The sequence below is a fragment of the Accipiter gentilis genome, chromosome 29 (assembly GCF_929443795.1).
Source record: "Accipiter gentilis chromosome 29, bAccGen1.1, whole genome shotgun sequence".
NCBI lineage: Eukaryota > Metazoa > Chordata > Aves > Accipitriformes > Accipitridae > Astur > Astur gentilis.
In genome coordinates, this window is record NC_064908.1 from 13,215,133 (window position 1) to 13,237,823 (window position 22,691).

A 22,691-nucleotide genomic window follows, 5' to 3' on the forward strand; every position below is an offset into this window, starting at 1 on the left:
GTCTTTGAAACCCCGATGCTCAGGGCTGGGTGGCAGCAAGCAAGTTCAGAAACAGAAATTCCCCCTGTCACGAAGATGCTGCTCTTTTATTGAGCTGGCCTCAGAGCCAGAGTGACACGAAGGTAGTAACATGGATTTCTGTCAGCAGCTCATGCTCGGCTGCTAATCAGATCAGAGGAGACTGGGTCACGATCCATTACCTGCAGCCCTGTGACTAATTCCTAATGAGGCCTCTCAGAGCAAAGGAAGGATCCTGGGTAATTATCCCAAGAACCGCACTCCAGATTAGGCAGAAAACACTCAGGTGTTGCTTTAAAGGTCACTTTGTTCTATTAGGAAGAGCTCTTACCTTCCTCCCTTCCCTCACTGTCTCCCTTGGCTTGGGTCTGGCCTCCCTCTGTGCTGGGTTATGCCATAAAGCTCCAGGAAACCCACATGTGGTTGACCCCTGAGGTCCTGTCTGCTCCCATCAGAAATCACAGCCTCATCTACCTTACATCCCCTCTCTCTCAATTTTTCCCTCTTTCTCTACCTCCTTCCCCCTCCCAGGCATCTTGGTTTTTCTCTTCTCTTGTAGGATCAGATAGCCAATAGAGATGTATTGATTTACCTACTTACCAGTTTGTCTGCCTATAAAGCAAGCTGTCTGCTTATTTAGCTGTTTATCTAGTTATCTGATGTGTCATCCTTGGGTCTTCATTACCAGCAGCCATTATCACAGTACATAAAAAGCCTCAAATTGTTTATTGTTAATTAGGTAAGAACCAGAACTCAGTGATTTAGATAATCACCGGAATAGTGAAAACAACCTGTCTATTATTTTTAAAGGCAAATAATAACAACAATAATAATATATCCACAACATGACTCTGTAAATGAAACCCAGTTTCTGTGAAACCAAGATTAAAACAGCACTTGCCAAATTATACTCAAAGCGGAAGATGTAATGTAGCCCATTCATCTGAAAAATTAAAATTTGTGCAAGTACAAGGATTCCAGAAATAAAACCATCTGGGCAAATGAGCAATTAAATCCCACATTTCCTTATTTTGTCAAAAACTTGGGAATAACCTTAGTAAATTACACGCCCAGTGAATTTCCTCCTTCTACTGAAGCTGACTTCTTGCTAACCAGCATGTATTTATTTATTAATTCAGTCATGACCTCTATCTGTTGACTTCTGGTCTAGCTCCCCAACTGGGACTGAAGCCATGGCTTCTAGCATCCAAATAAAACCTCTGACTTTTCCCAAAGATTACGGTCATTAGAGAGCCCCAAAAGCTGATCTGCAAACCTCTTACGCAAATCAGCAATTTGTGAGGGACAGAGAGACGTGAACAGAATGGCCCTTCAATATTAATGGAAAAGGTTACATTTATTTACATTGGTGTATGTACAATACACAGAAGACCATCAAAATTCAATGGCAGGGTGCACCCAGACACTTCGCTGGGGTCCAGTCTGCAGTTCCTTGAGCCTTTAGCTCAGTCCCTGTCAAGCCCTGGGTCTGCTGTGCTGAGCATCATATGAAGCCACCAGAAGCCACCGGTCCTGCTTCAGGGAACTTACAGTAAAGAAGGTGATCACAGCAAACAGAGGAGGGGAAAAGGTTAGAAGAAAGGCCAGCCCTCTCTCATTTCATCCTCCCACTCCGTGCCCTTTATTACCATCTCCCTCATTCCTGTGCCCTACCTTGCAGGTGGAGTTTGCTCTCAGTGCTTTGCAGAAGGACAGAACTCACAGAGTCCAGATTGTCGTAGCTGTTACAGCCCAGGGGGCCAGTCCGAGTTTCTGTTACCTATGGAGGATGTAGAAAAGAGAGTTTTCCCTTTGATTGCAGCATCACATCTTCCCCAGGCAGGTTCACACCTCGTAACCCCTTGTCACCAGCTGACGCAATCCAAAATGCATCTTCCCTAATTGGGAAAAAATGCCCCACACTGGACAGACATGGCTGATGTTTGGCACGCTCACAGGCTGAAAAAATAGAGTGAATTGTATCTGCTTTCTTTATGGTGCTGCACATTATTCTGAGCTTGGCAATGAGGTCCTCCAGATTGATGTTTCTCAGAGGATGTCCACTGGAGAACATCAGAAGCCAGTAGAGGAATTATTCCCTGGCTTCTCTTATTGGAAAGCAAGATACAGAGACGGATTGCCAGCCCACAATGGTGCCTAGTGCTCCCACAACATACGTGCACACCATCCCTGTGCTGAGGATAGATGGAAGCGCAGATGACCTGCAGTGCTGTTGCTGCAGTTGTTGCTGTTGGTTTCGAGCCATGGAGGAGAGCTGCCCTTCCTGAATTCACAAAGTGTGATTATCTGCTGTCACTGTTTCAATATCTTAATTCAATTTCCCATCCAGAAGGGAACAGACTCAACCATGAGACACCACAGAACAATAACAAGTGCTGAAACCTTTCAGAAATGGCTAACAATGACAACTCCATCCACATCGCCTTCCCTGGAGTGAGCTCTGCAACAACAAAATCCCTCCCCAGTATAGGATGATTGCTTTCAGAGAAGGCAGCCTTTGTTTGCAGAGCCATTTTCCCTATTTTGTATGCTCTGAGCAGCTCCCGTTCCTTCCAGCTGCAACCCCCAAGCTGTCTCTCTGTCCGTTTCGTTCCAGATGCCTCAGTAATGCCACACGGAGTTTTTCACCTTTTCTTGTAGTAAATTCATCTAAGAGATGTTTAGCAGTCATACACCCACAAAAGGAAAATACTTCTGGGTTGCACGGGGTTGCCCATTTCACAGACCTGTCTTTCCCTTCCCACCTCCATCGCTGATCTAGATTATCTGTTCCCTCTCTCCCTTCCAGAGGTCTCTGCCACATATAATGGAAGTCTCCTATCCTACATAACCATCACACTGAATGCCCACCTCTTTCCAGATATTACTGGCCCTCAAGAAATCAATTCTTTACTGAGGTCCATAAGAGAACAACTTACCCTGGGAAATGAGCACGGGAACAAAACAACTTGTGATCAAAAAAGGCATCACACTGGACTCTCAAAGTCCTGCCCGAAATCCCTACAGTATTGACAGTATTGACGGACACACAATCTTCTTTCTCTTCCGAAAGCAACATACAGTACCTTGATTGCTCCGGTAGAGATCTGGATCTCATGGAGTCTCCTCATGGTGCCATCACGGTCTACAAAGTAGGAGGAAGCAAGCTGGTGCAATGCTTCAACGCTCTGGGTAGCGTTTCCTGACTTTCTGTCGAGGCGGCTTTTGTCCATGTACATGGTCAAGGCCTCCTCTCCTGCACCAGAAAGAAAAGGAGATTTCAGTAAGGCCCAGGAGGTTGCCATGTAGGGTCGTCTTAACAGGAACACATGATGTCACATGTTGCACCTAAAGAAAGAAAAGTCTGACACCTAAAGCACTCTTAAATGAGCCCACCCTTCCTCACCAGTACCAGAATCTCAGTGTAGTATTTATGAGCCTCCTTCTCTCTTCATCCAGAAAGGCCAGGTCCACCACACTTGTAGATCAGCTCCACTGAATTAAGTAGATAACATTTTGGATATTTATCAGCCAGCACAGCTTTATCACAACTGTTGGAAAGGATTCAGACCATTTGTCCCACTTGAGGAACGCTTTTCTCTGTGGGCAGTGCCTCTGGAACGATGCACAGCTGACCAGAGAAGATGCCACTTTGATGTAATTCTCCCTGACCTGATTTCTAGAAGGAACAAATGATGATTTAGGTTGCAAACAGGACATAGGTACATAGGTGGGTACAGAGGACAAACAAATGCTAGTTGTACCTCTTTAGCTTCCGCTGACCATGCAAAAGGGTAATGGCAGGGAGTGAGTGAAGGAGAGCAATCAGAGGAAAGAGCAAATGAGAAAGTTAAGTTAAACCAACCACGCTTTCTGCTTTTTTTTCCTCTCCTAAAGTCTAATTCAGTGAATTTAAAAAATATTGTGCAAGATAAGGGACAACAAGTGATTTTGAGCCAGTAATACAGAGAATGTGGGAGTGAAGCAGTTAAGACCTGATAGCACCAAACATCCTAAATATTAGCAGAAACCTGAATCTAACAAAAGATACATGAAAAGGACATGAAGCTGAGAAGTATTATTTACCTAAATGTTCAATTTGTGTGGTATAAACCACTTCAAAATCCAGTTCATCCTTAACATAAGGCTGGCATTATAGAAGGAGTAAAAAGGTAGAATACGATCCTGCATTCTTAACATCAGAAGTTCTGATTTTAATAAATGAAGAGAATAGATACCTAGTGTAGGAATGTGCCATTTCTACATAGCTCTCAGTGAGAAGAATGGTACTTGTTCTGATTTGATAGATGAATCACTGATGACTACGTTGCCTCTGGCAATGATAGCATGGTCAAAAAAATGCACCACCACTTTTTAGGCCAAGAAATATTTTGCTTTTCAGCATTTTTGCGGATTTTTTTCTTCTTTTTTTAAAAGAACAAGCACTTACTTTTCTTAAAAATTTGTATTAGCTGAAATAATTTGATTTGTCCAAATAATGTCTTTAATTGCATACATGCAAAAAAAACCCCCAAACAGTAAGCCCTCCCTCTTGCTTTCCCTGGAAATCTTCCAGCTTTTATCTGGAAGCCAAATGCCTGAAAACAAACCAAAAATATTCTGGCTGAAAATCAAAATATTTTTATTGGATTTCAGTTTTTCAAGCGATTGATATATTGAAGGTTGAGGATTGAGCCTTTGGCTTTGAGATGAAAAATGGAAATTTTTGGTGGAAAGGAGATACTTTTCATCAAAGACTTGATCAGTTGAAATCTTTTAATTGGCTTCACAGGAGCTAAGTGAAGAAATTTGGCATGTAAAACTTTATCCCTTTAATATTTTGTTAAAAATAACATACTATCTTTTGACTACAATCAAAGTTGTAGTAGTAACAGTATCATCATTGTTACTTCTCACAAAAACACTTTCCCTGGAAAATGACCAGCTTTGATTTCCTTGATCACCGTTAACATTATTATGCGTTGAGCTGTGCGAGGAGCCCTTGGCAGGGATCAAGACTCTGTCACATCAGGCTCTATCCACACAAACAGCAGAAAGGTGGTTCCTGTCCCAGAGGATTTAAAACCCATGGATCTAATGAGACACCACAGGTGTATACAACAAACAGCCAGCAAAGCACAAAGTAATAAGATGACTGTGATTAGCGTGAGAAACAGTAGTCACTGCACACCAGATGCCTGGCTGCTGTCGAGGCATTTTCACATTTCATCTTTGAGGTGAATTTTACAGAGGGATTTGAAGGAAGGTCAGACTTTGTGACTTTTCATGAGGCAACTTGTTTGTCACCGAAAGGATGCCTGCATGGGAGTTGGCAAAGAGGCTTAGGGGAAGATAGGCCAGATCACTGTGAAATTGTTGTATTTTGAGCCAAAAGTTTTGTATCTCTCATGTAATGGAAGTATTTATCTGCATGGAGATGCAGCAGATGTAAATGATGCTTTGCCTCCATTTCACGAGGCTGTGAAAGGAGAGGGAAGACCTGGGATAATTCTCCTCTTAGCTGCGATTCTCAGAGGAACCTGTGGGATCCAGGTATCAACTCTTCTTCAATTCCACCAGTAACTAGAAAAAACAGCTTTTTCTGGAAAAATATCATGCCTTCTTTTAATAGCCAAGGCACAAAAATCAGGACCTTTTCAGTCCAGACCAGTTCATTTTAGTAGAGGAATGTTGATATTGGAGATCCCTTGGACGGAGAGCAACCAGGAACTGTGGGTTGAATTGCATCAGGCAATGACACTGCTTTCAGATCACCAGGAGATCCATCATTAGCTTGCAGTCTCCAGGAGCAGGCACTGAGCAGCTGAGACAGCTCCTAGATGTCAGACAGGAGAAACCTGTGCTCCAGGGCAGAGATCAGTGATTTCCCCACAAAAGCTGTCATTTTTCTTCCCTGAGGTGTTTGGACTCCTCCAATGGAAGGAAGAGTGAAAAAACCAGGAAAGTAAAGCTCAAGATATTTGATGCTTCTCCTGAGGGACAAATACTGTCCCTAGGAGTGAAGGGTGCAGAGCAGAAATAATGCTGGAAACCTATTCTGTGTACATGTGTGCAGACCTGGAAAAGCACAGCATCCCCATGGAGAGTGCGCATGAGAAAGCAACCCTTAGATCAAGAGAGGTTAATAGACTTTTGCTGCATTATTAAGTCTTAATTTCTCGTTTATTAAGCAGATGCTATGTTCAAAGTTGTCTTTCCTTCAGGGCTTTCCCTGCAAATTGGCTCTCAGCTCTGTGTGCTCCATCCCGGAGCACAGATGCCCTCAAAGTGACCCTTCACCAATCCCTTTGTCAGAACTAAACTGGAGCAGAGCTAGTTTTATATTAGGCTCCAGGGAGACCCGGCTGCTCTGTAGGTTGAAAGGCATCAGAGCTGTTCCTCAAGCGGCCAGGTGTGAAAATAGCTGCTGTATTCAGGTGGGCTGGCCTGATCCATCACCCATCCTCCTGGGGTCCATGCAACTGCTGGCATTTAAAAACAAAACAATTTCCTGTGTGTTTGTCACTCATTTGCAACCTAGTAAGACATCAGGCTAAGTTACAAACAACTGTAATCCAAAGCAGAATTCTTGTAAATTTTCTGAGGAGACATGAGGTCTTGGGAGAGCAAGGGTGCCAGGACATGGCTGGTTTTATATCTCAGTGGTCTTGTTTAGCCCACAGACTAGATTAGAGTGTGTCCTCCTTGCATAATGCATGCCCAGCTTCATCTACATTTTCTCTGGGACTGCCACTGCCAAGATAAATCCTTCTTTTCTCCCCTACCATTGCTCACCATGCTCTGGGCTGATAGAGCATTTAGCACTCCTTTCCAACAACAGTTCTTGTTACAAGCCTCTGCATATTTAAAACTGTTGTGTTGTAAAATCAGGAGAAGAAACAAGCCCCTGTGAATAATTCACAACCTCACCCAGGCAAAATTAAAAATATATTTTACCATCAAAGGTCTTATTTTGCAATTCCACAGATATGAGTGGCAAGAAGAAAAAGGCATGTCAATGGAAAGAAAAGTAAACCCACAGAAACCCCTCTCAACACTTTACTGGATTCTTACTTGGCTGGCTTGGGCTCTGTAAAATATGATCCTGAAAAACGATGGCCTCAATAAAAAGGAGTTTATCTTTATGCAGAATTCATTAGGGCCTGATGCAGTCAGTCAGTTGTACTCTTCAATGCATGGAAACCTGCTTTCTCTCAAATTTCTTGCTGATGGAGTGAACAGTTTGAGTGCCTGGACTGGAAGAGCATCCTGAGGATCTTTGAAGGACATTTGCCACATGAGAGGTCATTTGACTTCAATGGAACTGCGCCAATTTACCTACCACCTCATTGTGCATGAATCATATGCACACATCTAATCTCTTCTACATCTCATCCTAGAGCCTGCAGAATGCTTTGGGAACAGACAGATGGCCAGAAATTCCTCAAAGTTCACTACAGACTTAGCAATGTGGCAAGGCTGGAGGTCAGGTACATTAGAAGAAGCAACAGCAACAAACTCTGTACTAAAGTCAAGACCTTTTACCACTGCAGAATTCCTCTTACAAATAGCAGTTCTCAAAAGACAGATATTTAAATGCACACCCCAATGGGCTAAAGAATGATAAAAATAATACAAGAGAAAAAAATCAGCAGCAAATATCAAGAGGAGCTGCTGATTTTCACCCCTCCTGTTTTCAATAGTCAGTATTTGAAACGTTTATGCAGGACCAATAGCAGTGCATGGTCATGGGTTAATGGCCCTACAGTACTCTGTCTTATGTCATCACCGATGTATTCTGCTTGCACACACAAACCTCTCTGCAGTCCTTGCACATACATTTTGAATTTTACCTAACTACTGTTTCTTTTGAGAAGTCTACCCCATGTTACTACTTTCACTTATGAATTCTGCACAGGCCTATCTGGCCGTCTCTTCCCCTGCTGCACATGCTCCACACCCAACTCCTTGAACTCCCTTTTCCTGGAGCTCTTTAAAATTCCTCCACTTCCAGCAAGAAAGAATGCCTTTCCCCCTGCATTTAGTTTCATTCTGAAAAAAAAAAAAAAGAGGTATCAACACATTCTGTTGTCAAATTAAGGACAGAGGTGCAGGAATGACAGACAGGCTTCCCAGCTAAATGAAGCATGTTTATCTTGATGCACACCAGCACACACATGCTGTTGTCAGAGGAGCACAGGTGCACACGTACCACAGATGCCAAACTCACCCGCATCGTGCCGTGAATTCATTTGCAAAGGCTATTTGTACCCTGGGGGTTTTCACACCGTCTGACGATGTGACAGGCTGTGGTGGGGGGGAGATGCAGCCTGGTTTTGTGCTGCCAGCCGGGGTCCACGCAGCACGGCCGTGGTTTGCAGGTGCCGTCCAGCGCCTTCGCCATCCCGCTGACACCACCCGTGTAAGAAAGCAGCCCAGGTTGCCACCTACCTCCCAGGGTGGCAGAGATGAGGATGTGGGTGCCGTACTTTTTGATGATGGTATCAATGAACTGCTGCGTGGTGGGTCTCCTGCCCAGGAGGCGGATGCTCCTCTGAAACTCAGGCATCAGGGGCAGTGGGTTGTGGAGCAGGTCCCTCCGCTCGATGGCTGTGTTCCTCACCTTCCAACGGGCAAACTCCCTATGCGACAACACAGGAACACAACAGGGGTGAGGCTTTGAGTCCAGAGGGGCAGGGAGAGCCACTGAGGGCAGGGAAGGAGGATGATGAAGGGGACGATCCTGTTGGATACCCCCACATGGATACACACGTGAGGCCACAAGGCTAGACAGAGGGGGAGGGGGAGGAGAAGAGGAAAAGCGAGACATTACTGCACAATAACAACACACTTTGAGGATCACACATCTGGGCTGATGAGGAGGTAGCCTCAGAGTCTCCAGAGATGTCTGGCAGAAGGCTGCATTTCTCTACAAAGAAAGCAGGCTGGTCCTTTCGCCTTCACACACTTTGGGCTCTTACACTTCTCCATAAAGCAGCAAATTCTGGTTTCTGTCAGCAAAAGAGCTGGTCAGATAGACTGTAGATCTAGACCAGTCTGATCATTGCTATATTCCCATGTCCACAAGCCTTCCTGGCATGCTTTTGGAAAGCAAGGCAGAAGGAAACACACTTTCTCCAAACATCTTAATCTTTCAGCACCAAGAGTACAGCAAAAGATCATTTTGAAAAACAATACGCTTGATAAACCATCTAAAAGGATCGATTCAGATATAAACAGAGGCCAGGATGAAAATGGAGTGTTTGTTTGTTTTTCTTTCTTTTTTTTTTTTCTTTAAAAAAAACCCCTATAAAGTGATTTTCAAATCCCTTCTTTTAAACTGATAACAACTGGGAAAAAAATAATGTTTGCAAAAGCAGCTCTATTGCAGGTATCCATTTTGAAACAACACAGAGGGAAATGACTAGAGAAAACCTTGCACACCTGGATCTAAAAATCAGGCCTCTGAAATACATCACCAGCTGAGCACCTAAAAGGTGAGAAACCTATTAATGTCCTTTGAAAAATATTGAGAAAGGCCTTCTTAAAAGGAAAGGATATCATTTATAGCTACTCTCCTACAATGCACCTCCACTCTCTTAAGCTATCTCCCAGATAATCAAGTCACAAGCTTCTCTGACACTTTTCATTCCCTTATTCCTGTAACTCAGATTTAAGACAAAAATTTTATTTAAATAATAGGCATGACAATACCTGGCACTGACGCGGCACTTTCTATCACTGTGTGTCAACCAGTGCTGGTAATCCCACTTTGCTGGTAGAGAACCTGACATGCAGGCAGATTTAGGAAGTGCTGTCAGTCAGTTGCAAAGCAATGATCACAAACCAGATCTTTTTTTCTCCAGGTTGATTCTATACCCAGTCCACTTTATGTGTGTTAGGTTATTTTACTTAATGCAATTATGCATGTATTTATTTTGATTGCACCCCAGGCTGCCTAACAGCAGTTGCATTCATTAAAATAGCAAAGTGCCAGCTTTTTGCTTCAAAACATCTCCTTACACCTGAGCTAATGCCCTCTCTGCAGCTCCTAGGCTTTCACAAGCCAAGTAAAAATGCCAAAACAAAACACCCCTCTTACCACATCCTAAGAGTCATTAGTGTCAAACCTTGAAATCTGCAGAAACACTGGTCTTTTCTAGAAAAACCTCTGTCAAAAGGCCAAAAAACACCCAAACCCAACAAAAACAACCCCCATACACCAGGATCTTAATACCAGGATTGGAGAAAACATAGACTATTGGCTTCAAAGCTGTCTGCAGATAATGAGTACATTATCAATGTCCATGCATTCACTGTATGGAGTAGAATATAGGGGTTTTTTTCTCTGCTGTCCCAGAATAGTGTAAAAGTCCAGTACTTAGTATCTGTGCAATAGGTATGTTCAGGGGCCCCACAGTTGATTTTAATGATCGATAAAACCTTAAAAGTAGACAGATAGCTTCTCTCTGACACTACAAAGAGGTTGTTCTAATCATTCCTGACTAGAGTGGCAATGCCAAGTCTTGCTATTACAAGGAAATCCCCTTTGCATGAAGAAGGAATGGTCCCTTCAGCAGTTACACTGCATGGGAACATGCAGATCTGGATGCTAAAAGACAAGCAAGGTTTTAGAATAAATAGAGATTCCCATGTTCCTATCATAAAGATCATAACTAGCAAGCATAGGAAAAATGCTATCTGTGCTTCCTCTCCAAAGAGACAGTTATTACTTATTGTAAAATGCAAGCACACTTTTGCTTTCAGATTACTGCTTCCTGCAAGCATTATCAATGAAGTCAGGAGGGACTAGAGCCCTCCAGAGCCAGCATGCTTTCAGAAAGGGCTGGGGGAATGCTTTATGTTCCCTGACAAAGTACAGAGAATTTGCTGCTGATACTGCCAAGTTATCTATTCCAAAGTGAAGACCATAGAGTTGAAACATGCAACCGATCAAGTACTGATATATCAACACCCAAACCCTAGGAGTGTCTCAGTTCAGCGCATGGAGGTGGACAGGGCAAACAGTTACAATTTGGACCATGCACTGGAAAGCAGTGGACAACAAAGATGGGAGAAGGTAGGAACAGAGAATGAAAATTTGGTAAACAGTGTGTTGGGAAAGCGGGTTCATTTTTTACATCAGGTCCAAGATCATCTCGTGATACCACTGGCAGGAGGCAAAAGAAGGAGGTTAAAAGAAATCATTGCCGTATCTTCAGCCTAGCCTGCTGCCAAGAGACAATTCTAGTCCCCATTCATGCAAGCCCTTAGCAACATCCACATCTAAAACATCATAGTGAAGGAGACTTTTTCCACTCAGTTCTTATGCATGCCATCCCTCCCCAGGACTTCCTACTCCTAGGGCATATCATTGAGGTGAAAGCCCAGTTCTATTATACTCTCCAAATGCTTGGATGTGTGGCTTTCATAGCTGATGAGAAAAGCTGAGCAAATACGTTATGATGAATAATTTATGCAACTAACTTAGATGTTTATCTTCTGCTCATAGAATATCCATGAGCCAGTTGCAATTCCCTCTAATTTATGCATTATTTGAATTTACTTAGTGACATTTTTCAAGCTCTTTTTTTTTTTTTTTTTTTAAGGTTTTGCATAGTATTTCGCTGTTTTCTCTCTTTCTGTGCTGTTGATTGGTTGGGATTGGTCAAGCAAATGATATGGTATTGTTAAGCTTCCTGATTAATGACCACAAATATGTATTGGCTTCTCCAGTTCCAGAATATTTTACATTGAAAGCAACCCACTAAATACTAGCAATCTTCCATGTCACCTATAGAATTCTGTGCTGTAAGATGCACCCGAGGCCAAGATAATAGTACAATTTTGGAAAATGGACTTAACATTAATAGATACGGCTAGAGAAATCACTTAGAATTATTGAGGTGATAAAAAAAAAAGAGAGACTTCCAGGGAACAGTATAGCTCTGGCCTTAGGGAATGATCCAACCTGTAACTCCTGAATTCTTTGAAGAAACACCTCCAAGAACAGGTTTTCTATTAACTTTCAGTGCTAGACTTAATTGCATTTTCTGCAGAAGCAGCTGCTATTGGACAAAACTGAATCCATGGCACTGGGCTAGGTAAGCACGCTCTCATCTGTTTGTCATCACTGAATGCTTGAATCTGTGAATCTTTGGAGGATCTACCAAGGCCTTGGATTCATGGATGATGTGTGCAAAAGGGCACTGAAATCTTTCCTCCCAGAAATCATTCTTGGATGCCATTTCATTGCTTCTCAGAACCATCAGTGACACCTCAGCCTCAGTGCCACTGCCTGGAAAGCACAGGTTAGGCCTCTACGGGTCTCAAGGCACTTTATAAAAGAGAAATATTGCACTGTTGCTTGCTCATTTTCCAGGTGGACAAGTTGCAAAGACTTGACCAGGATTATGATGGCACCCCACGATACAGTTAGGATTAGTACAGAGTCTTCTGACCCTCAGGGGAAATCCCTAGCAAGTACCTGAACTTCTGCCAGTGGGGAAGCTTTTAAGGGCTTCGTAAAGATCATAAACTTCTTAGCAAGGAGGAGGAAGAGTCTGTATCCCTGATGCAGAAGCAGAATAAGGAGAAACTATGACCTAACGTCTGAGTAGTGGGGGGAGAGGCACTTGTTTATGCTCTAATGTCTCGCCGGCGTAGACAGCCCATGCTAATGTGGAGCATACCCAGGAAAATGCCTGCCAGGTCAGCAGAGGGGACTCTGCTCTCTAATGTCTGGTGAAAGCACCAAAGAGCCTACTCTTTTAATGGCTGGAAGGGGTAGGAAGTGCTAATGCTAAAGGGGGAAGGGAGGTGAGAGGAAATAGAGGGATGAACTACTGCCTTAAGGAGGCAGATATGCATATTTCAGGCCTTTCTCCTTGTCACAGTAAGGGGATACATTTCATTTGTATACGGCTATATCTGAGAAAAGACTTGCCCCTTCAGAGTTTGCGTTAATGAGCTCGCCATCAAGGCCACGCATGTCAGAGACAAAGGGAGCCACTAGGGATGTCTCAGTGCTCATTAGCACTATGACCCCTCAAGGGAAACAGAAAAAGGGGGAAAAAATATTGAAGAGGGAGGAAAAGTCAAAAGCCTGGAACGGGTACATCACCCAGACCCTCCACTGCACCAGCAGAGAGGCTAGGAGAATCCAAGGGCGTGTGCATCTCTACCCAGGGTGAGAAATCTGAAAGAGAGAGGCCGTCAGAGCAAATTAATTTCCCCATTTTCAAATGGCCAACACAACCAAAGGATGTAAGTGAAGAAACAAGTTCAGTACAGACCTCGGGGGCTGGCGCTTGAAACAAAAAAGAAATTAAATGCATTAAACAATGATCGAGACAGAGACTGTTTGAAAAAGAGGGAAAAAAAGCAGAGCAGGAAGACACTGAACAAAGCCTATAACTGTCATGCTAACTGGAACACCCCAACACCTCCTGCTGCTGAATATATTTCCTTCAGGGCCTGCAGGGCAGTTAGTGCATCCCACTCACAGTGCACACTCAGCAAACAGGACCAGCCCCACCGCTCCCTGGGAACTTGGCAAGGAGAAGGCACCAGCTCCTTTCTGTTCAGTGGTTCTTTATCTTTTTTATAGAGCATGGCTCAAAACCCGTCAACTGCTTCCATAAGTGATGAGCAGACAGAGCCTTTCCAAAGGCAACACGGCTTTTCAGTAACAGCAAGATACAAACATTGCTTAATGTCCTCCACCTGGCATACTGCACACATTATTGACTCTCTGATGTCAGTAGGATCCCCAGTCAGAGACAGAGAACTCCTAGAGCCTTCTTGCTCTCTTGGATTTTGGTGTATATACAATGGCGTCTGCCTAGACATGTCTTTGCCCCTTGTTTTCAGCCAAGCACCTCACAATCATTAACACAGACATTTTTTGACACCCCTATGTATGTTGCAGGCAAGTGTTATTAGCTGTTAAAATGAGTGTGAACCAAACCAGACAGATTTTAGGCCTTGCCCAGGTAAAACACAAGTTTTGTGTTAGCATTAGACACTTAGCCCAAAGTCCTCCAGAATCCTCCCAGATGCTACTACAACAGAGCTGTTGGTTTGATGTTTTTGTTTCGTCTTTTCTTTTCTCAACCTAATTGTCCCAGTCATGGGCTGCACAAAATAATAGTTATCTTCAGTCCTCAGGGTGATAGCTCTTCCAGGTTACTGTGAGCCCTTGACTCTGTAAACAATGCCACGGGGGCAGGATACGAGCATGACAACAGCACTATAATGCTTATCTTTTACTGCCAGATCTGGCTTAATATGAGTCTGTATGGAGCATCTGTGATTATGGTGGGGTCAGTGATGTTTTATTTCTAGTCTGTGCCCTCAAAATACCAGACAGCCCCAGGCTGAGCAGTGCAATATTCCTTTAGCAGTTTCCTCTGCAGTTTGGCCTCTTCTCTATCTAGGCCAGCATGAAGAAGTCAGTCTTCAAAGCTGAGCTTTTCAAAGGACCTACAAGAATTAGTTTCCTGTGAGCATTTGGCACTCATCCCCCCTAATCTATTTAAGAAAACTCCAGTCCATAGATTCAAACTAGTTCCAAATTAGACAGAGGATGAAGCTCTGCCATGAGAGAGAGAAAAAAAAATACAAAAATCTAATTCCAGAGAAGTATGAAAAAGAAATCACTTAAGCTGAAAGTCTGACAGCATTTTGCATAACAACCAGGCAAGCAGACAGGCTCACATATGACAGCTGGCACGTGAATAAGATAAATAAATTGACTATTGATCTATTGATAAATGTTGTGCTGTCTGCAGTAGTTTTATTCCTATAAGGGCATTTACCTGGATAGGACTGAACCCAAGGAGAAGACCATCAGTGTTTGGATCATTCAACAGAATCATATGGCAGAAATAAAACTATGCTGTTGGACTTACTCCTTCATCTGTCTCCACAGGACAATGGAAAAATCTTCTGATGCTTTTTTTCTTGGTCTATACTTTGGCCATGTGCTTGGTGTTGACTGACGTGTCTGAAACATCAACTACTTCCCCTTTTCTGGGCAATCATTTCAGCCTGTTGGATTTTTCTGTTACAAACAGAGTTTTGTTTTCACCTCTCTGATATTTTTCTTAAAAATATGAAATAGTTCCAGGATTGAAAACTTGGAAGGTTTTTTTGTAGAAGGAGAGGGAGGTAAATAATAGGTCCAGAATGACATGAAGTTTGCAAAAAACAAAAAGAAAGAAAATTACTTCAAAGTTAGGTGGATTTCATGCGACCTTGAAAGCGCTTTGGTAAACAGATTGTTCCAGCACTGAATTAAAAACCAATCAGACAGACATGACTGAGTCTTGTGTTCTTTCTTAGCATGGGACTACACTTGGGTCTCTTAGGAGGCAACATGTAATTGCTGGGTGCTGAAAAGATTGATCTGTTTAAAAAAAGATGAAGCTGGAAGAAATTTATTACTAGAGTCAAAGCCGAGTGATTCAGCATAGGTAAGTACAAGTTAAAAGATAGGTCATTAAATTTGATGATTACTAAGTTTGCTTATTATTAAATTTCATCACAGCCAGGACGTGGCTATGATTCCTAGCTGTGACTGCAAATCTAGACATAGCTACCATTGCAATCAGACAATCACAAGCAAACATGGCCGAGTAGGTTACTACCCCTTCAACTGAATGGGGTCGCCTCCAAGTTACATGTTTATGCATCCTCAGATAACACATAGTGATTTCTAAACTTCTTCAACAAAGACTAAACTCACCAGCTACCTTCATCTGTCATCTATTGATCTGTTCTGGTATTTCACGTGAGTCAGCTGCTACAATCCCCTTTCATCACCCCCATCAAGTTACAGTGCAAACTGCTTGTGGGACATTTATTCCACTCAGCTTTCCCCATTAATGTTCTTTGTGCAGATTTCATTGCAAAAAGCACACACCTCGGGCACTAGAGATACCCTTTCCAACACCAGCCTACTTAAGCCTTGTCCACCCTGAAGACTTGCTTGTAAGTAGTTCCCATTACTGTTAACACCATTTCAGCTGTTTTCAGCATTGGGCTGATGGCACTTCTTCTAAGCCACTACAATTTACATAGTGGTTGATACTTGCTGCTAGAAGCTAGAGTGACATCTCTACAAGAGCTCCCAGCATTGTTAGCACCGCTGCAGCTTAACGAACATTATCAACAATAGGAAATGTTCTGTTCTGTTGCTGTTTTCTTCCTAAAAGCTTACCTAAACTAGACATGGTTTATTAAGCTACTGAGGAAACTATTCTAACAGGCTGCAGGGCCCTGTGCTCCAAGCACTGGAATGGACAATAAAGAGACACCCATTCCTTCACTGTGAATTATGATAAAAATCACTAGAGATGCAGCCAGAACAATTCTCCACTAAAATATCTGAGGTAGCCTAGAGAAACTATGAATCAGGCATTTTGAGTTCTACAGTTATGATTACAATGACACTGATAATTTTTATAGCATGGTCTCCTGGATTTATGTTTCTATGAGTTTGACCCAGAATTCAGGATCAAGCAGATCCTGGGAAGTCAAGCAGCTGCCAAGAAGATGCTTTCAGAGAACAACACTTTTGAAGCAACAGATGGAAACATCTGAGTCATTGAAGGAATTTTAGATATTATTGAGGAAACTTGGGATAATTGGTATGACTTTAGGTTCTCTTCTCCTCACTTCTTCTAATTCCCTTCCTGTACACTCGATTCTTGTCCAGAGTGCTGATGGCACACATCAGCCCATTAGACTTAGTCAACAACAGGTTGGAAGGGAAGCTGAGACACAGGATAGTGAGACAATTAACTAAGGCTGTATAGGAGCACGGGGCATAGACAGGAAAAGGCACCAAAGTGTTCAGTCTTGTGCTGTAGCAACAGATATGGGGAAAAGAAAAAAAAAGAAAAAAACCAACCAAACAACAACAACAACAGAAAAGACCTCTTCACATTGAAGTGTTTGTTTGGACTCTAGTAGGTTAAAGGATTGAACTCTTGATGAAGTCCCTCCTCCTATGGCTAAGTATTACATGAAAGCATTTAAATCTGTTACTTTCGAAAGCAAGTTTGAAATAGAAGACAGGCAGACACATTTTAATTTATAGAGCAGATAACAAATCACCCAGGGGAGAACTGGCCCATGCTAAGTCATGGTGAGCACTCTTTACCCCATGGAGCCCCTCAGCAAGCTAGGCCTGCCCTGCCCCATAATTCACCCCCTAGATTCACTGCCTACCACTGTTCATATGAGCACAACAGCATGAATCAAAGGCTGTAACAAGAACATAGCTTGGAACAAGTCATTTCATTAAACTGCACTTGCTTCATTTCCTGAAGATATAGGTGTGTGGACTACAGGCTTTTTTTCCTTATTTTAGCTGTAGCAAGCTGATAACCTCAGCCTGTGACACCACAGCCCCAAGCTTTGCTCTTTACTTATCATGATTCACAGTTAACTCAGATGAAAAAACTGTGAGAAATGTGGACTTGAACCTTAATTTCTCACATTACAGGCTAGGGTACCTGGCTACTGCACTACTGGCAATTTAAACACAGCATTTGTCAATACTAGGAAAGTAAGTATCGGAAATTTAGCCTTGATTGCCCTTCTTCTCAAAAAGCACAAAATTTTCTCCAAAGCAGCATGCAACCATGTTTCAAAACTTGAACTGTTGTTAGAAAATGGAGCCATCACCCCCCTCTGGTCACTTGTGCTACTCACTTGGCAAAGGCTCAAATTCACTATATCAAGGGGGGCAGGGAAGAGAGTGATGTTTAAATACAAAGCCCCTCCTGCCTCCTACACCCAGCTGTGCCCTCAGGGCAGTCCTGGCAAAGCCACCTGGGCACAGCTACCACACTTGCAGGCTTGGCAAGAGCAGGCAGTGATGGGAAAGCTGCCCCCTCTAGTCCACCCCCTCGCCCCTGAGTCATTCTCAGCTGATGGAGGCACTAAGACACTAGCCATCATGTAAGGCAGGTGCTGGTGGGCAGCTGGGATGCCTAAAGACAGCCAGTTGACAAAGCCACCTGTTTACAGCAGGGATCTTTTGCTGCAGGCTAGCTGAGGGGCTTTTGTCCAGGTTGGGTGAAGGGGGTCCATACCCATCCCTTCAGGTGGAAGAGCATGCTCCAGGCTGCATTTAGAGAATATGCAGGGAAATCATGACTTGCAGAGATGCAACAGGACCGATGGACCAAGCACTGCCTGCTCTTAAAGGCATACCTAGATCCAACACATGGTCACCAGCCTCAGAATAACCCAGATGTGATGAGGACTAACATCCTTCATCACCCATGCCATTGCAAGGAATCTTGCAGAAAGCATTTGTGAGTACATGGTGGAGGTATGAGAGTCCCAGTGAACAGAAACTGTTTTGACATCGTAAAATAAAACCATGTTCCCCTCCCAAACTGATCCTTGCTACTTTATTCCTATAGTGCTGTGACATTATTTTCTCCAAGTTGGTTTAGGAGAAAACAGTGGTTCTCCTCACAGTTCATCAGGACATCGATTTCTGTGCCTTCACCCCAAGATCTGTGGCTCAACATCTCTTTAGTTTCCAAGCTGTGCTTTTACGTTCAGGCTACCCGCCAAGGGTTGCTATTTTAAGTGACATCCACTAAGCAGTGGCTATAGGCAAAGGCTGTCCCCTCTCAGTATAGGATTCGGATGGTAACCAGGCCTGAAATTACTGGCAAAGGGCATAAGGTAAGAGGTGAAGGGCTAAAAAAATTAAGCTGCAGAGTATAGCTGCAGCAAAATTCAAGCCATCCATAATCAGAGACATTTGTTCTTTGATCAAGATTAAAAAAAAAAAAAAAAACACACCTGTCCCAAAAAGCCTGTGACATTTCAGAATTACAGTAAAATTGAAGAAATTTTCTCTAGGAAAAAGGTGACCCATTTCCTCAGACTACATCCCTCTTTAGCAAAAAAACTGAACACAAGCTGTGAGAAAGCCTTGAACATTCCCTGGTTGCTCCAAAATCTCATTTCAACAAAAATCAGTTTTGATGTATTTAATTTTCATTCCTAGTCATGCCATTTCAAACTCAGACATGTTTTGATGGAGGAAATAAAAAGACTACAATAAAATAAAAATTCACAAACTCTTGAAGAAAGGCAATCTTTTTTGCATGCCACAAAGTGGCCTGCAATAAAAAGACAACCATGCTTTTTGTGCAACACTTCATAAAAGAAAAAGCTTTATTTTTGTCCTGTCCTATCCAGAGAACTGGGACTAGTGAATGCAAATGCTTGTGTTTTCTGGAATCTGTTTGTGAAGCTTTGAAGGACTTGGTTATTCAGGCACATGCTTAGCAATTTCCCAATCATGAGTCATGTTTCCTTTAGCTGTTATTTGTGACTTTGATACATGGATCTCAAAGCACTTTTAAACAAATGTGTCACTGTCGACAGAGAAGCTAAGGCAGCAGACAGAGAAGCTAAGGCAGGAGGAGATGAACAACTTTTTCAAGGAAGAGATCTAGCATGCAGCACAGCCATGAACAAAATTAACCCAGATCTAGAGACAGACCAAAGTACTTCACCAGCAAGGACTGAAGTGGGTGGTGGGGTCATGGCCAAACCTGCTGCCCCAGGCAGCTGCCCATTTTTCCAGGGCCAAGAAACACTCTGCCTGCTCAGGGCTCAGTTCGGCAGGGTGCCCCGCTTCCCACATCACACTCAGTAAGGCTAAGGGTGGCAGTGGCAATGGGCAAACACAACCCCACAATAGTCACAGAGAACAGAACCAGGGGCAGAAGTACATGCCTATTAAAAATCATTAGATTCCCACGTCCCAGCCCTTTGGGAAGGCCTTACAAGGGCCACGTGCAAGCAGGGGGAAAACATGAAGTGGAGTGAGCTGGAGTCCTGCCACAGGGAGGGTATTGGACCTGATCTATAGAAAAAGTGAGAGCGATCAAATGCACGCCCCTGGCATTTATCTTCTACAAGATAATAGGACCCCAAAGGCTGTGAAATTAATCTAATGAAATGCAAACCACTTCCTTTGGGAGGGTTGTGTTGATTGCCGACTCTGTTGTGTTCAAATCAGCAGAGAAGAACATGCCCAATGGTCTGGGAGAGAAGGTTGAAGATCTCTAAGGCCTCCAGCAATGCTAGTCTGTACCACTTCAGGTTGTGCCTGTCTGAATTCCTGCAATTTTATGAATATACCATAGCCAGGAGACTGTTCTAGTGTAAAAAGGACCACCAGAGTGCTTCCTTAGCTGACTGAGCCTCAAACACACCTAAAATAGCTGAGAGGGATTGTTACACCCATGCTGTGGGCATAAAATCTGCAGCACGGTGGAGAGAGTTGAGTGAAAGGGCAGTACACACAAACTGCAAACTGCCCCATAACACACACAGAGCCACATAAGCACCTGTCTGCACAAATCACTTAATTCCGCTACAAAGCAAAATCCACTCACATGCTAAAGTCCAGATGTGAAATTCAGGTCTTGGAAAAGCTAAGAGCAAAACCTCCTCAACTTCAGTGCAAGCAGTGTCAAGCCCCACATGCAAAGGCTGTCTCGAAGCCCAGCAGGTCTGTAACTGCAAGCAGAGCTACTCTTCTGCATCAAAATTTAGGGTTAGGGACAGAGGACTGAAGCTGAGCCCTGCTGCTGAGCAAAGGGCACAATCTCCTTCCATGAGTACAGGGCTCTTTCCTGTAGGACAGGATAAGGCCAGCTGCAAAGATTTATAACCTCACCATTCAAAGTCTATTTAGGGGGAAAGAGAGGTCAGTTGTGTAGGAAGGGTTGCGGTTTTTTAAGTTTAGTAGGGAGTGAAATAGAGGGTGAAGGGGGTTATTCTTTAGTAAGGGCTCTTATGTCTCAGATTTTCATTTTGACTTGGCAAGTACTTGTGCTTTTATTGTGGCTTGGGACTCCTTTGCTGAGTTTGGGTGGGAGCTTCTATGGGGTTAGTTCTTCCCCTCTTGCCTGTGCTTCTTTCTTTCATGGTAGGCTTTTTTGTTTGTGTTAAGTTAAAGTCAGGGATCTCACTGAGGTAAGGTAAAGCGAACTTAGTCTGGGGGCATCAGATGCTTCAGAAAAGCTAAGGAGAAGACCTCCCCTCGTGGTTATTTCAGGAGGGTGAAGACTGTGCAAAGCAAAAGCACCAGCTCCTCTGCTAGCTACGGCCATCATATGGCTCAATAAAAGGGATTATGTGCTATTGTACATCTGAGCCTCTGCTCAGAAATAATGAACTGGACCCCAGAATTTTGAAGCACATGCATATGTATATATTTATCTACCGAACAAAACAACAATATCTGCAATGCTTTTTATTTGCCTTCTGGGTTTTGAGATTTAAAGACTCGTATTTTCTGGCTTTTCTTTGCAATCCTAAAAGACAGCCTATTCTTATTTTTTAAATGGAAGTTGTGAGTTATACAATTATATGACTCAAGCCTGGAGTACTTAAAGAAGACAGGAAAAAAGCTAGTATGAATCCCTGAACTCTTACAAATACTGGAGGGAAAAAAGACACCCCAAAAATCTGTGCAGTCTGGTAGAGAGCTGGTCCCAATGTTTGCTGCTACTGACTAGAAACCTCAGAATTCCCAGTGCCCAGGCAAGTGTCAGGAAGAAGGGGGACAGGTTGAAGTCTGCCTCCTTGCCATGGGTTAGGTAGTTATCCCCTGGGGCACAGCCCTACCCTCTCCTGAACTAGGGTAAACTGCCAGCTGAGCTGAGCTCAGCTGAGCTGCTGCTCAGGCCAGCAGGATGCTTTGGAGCACTGCCCTCCATGCGAAGGCGCGCCGTTTTCTCCTTTCTCCAGCTCTTTGGTGGAGTTGCTTCCCCTCTTCATGCTTCCCAGCCCTCCTTTCGTTTTTTTCTCTACCCCAGCTGTTGCCTTGGGCTGAGCAGTACAGATTTAGGGCCCCGCAGACCGTATTTTTGTGGCAGGACATAGAACCTGGTGTAAACTTTAACTTGTTCGGGGCAGGGGCTGTTGCAAGCCTGATGCAGGGGAGAGAGGCGTCCTAAAACTGCCTGCCGTGGGAGGAATCAATGACACGGCCCTGTGCAAGAGCATCACCCAGAGGCTTCCACAATAAGTGCATGTTTTTCTCGCTCAAATATTGTCTCTGCAGCAGACCTGCTTGTCCCTGCCCCTCGTCCTCTTACTTACAAAGCCCAACTGCTGGCGAATTTGCTGATCTCCAGCTATAAGAAGCAGCAAGTCCATACTACGGTGTCTTTTTGCAGCTCTGAGATTGTTCCTGTTTTAACTTATTCCCAACAGGAGATGTACCGGGTGTTCCCACTTCCCTGAGCCTCGTCCCCCTGCCTGCCCGTCTCTCTGTGCCCCACTTATCCTCATGTTTGGAAGGGCAGGTGGTGGCTGTATTTAAAGCCTCAATCTTCCTGGGCGCTGAACCGTTACAAACAGCGCACTCATCAGCAGTGCCGAGTTTCACTGACTGATTGTTTTCTGATTCTGTTTGGCATTTTATCCTGGCTGCATAGAAAACTTATTATAAAATCATGTTTGTGTTCCATAGATTATATCTGTGGCTCACTGCGGCGGGAGTACGAAGCATGACAGACAGAGTCGGAGGGGCACGGCTGATGAAAGCCCCTGCCAAGGTGACAGGGGCCAAACTGCAGTGCAGTCGCAGTGATTGTGGAGATGAAAATAAGAGCCCC

General features: G+C 43.6%; 1 protein-coding gene across 1 annotated transcript in view; it reads right to left on the bottom strand.

The window, feature by feature from the left end:
• BRINP1 (BMP/retinoic acid inducible neural specific 1) overlaps window positions 1–22,691 on the bottom strand; it is an 89,462-nt gene that overhangs the window by 20,338 nt on the left and 46,433 nt on the right. Inside the window, exons 3-5 of the mRNA XM_049832992.1 lie at window positions 8,470–8,660; window positions 3,105–3,274; window positions 1,693–1,798 (exon numbers count right to left, since the gene is read on the bottom strand). Coding sequence (XP_049688949.1) covers window positions 1,693–1,798; window positions 3,105–3,274; window positions 8,470–8,660 — 467 coding nt within the window. The remainder of the gene's footprint in view (window positions 1–1,692; window positions 1,799–3,104; window positions 3,275–8,469; window positions 8,661–22,691) is intronic.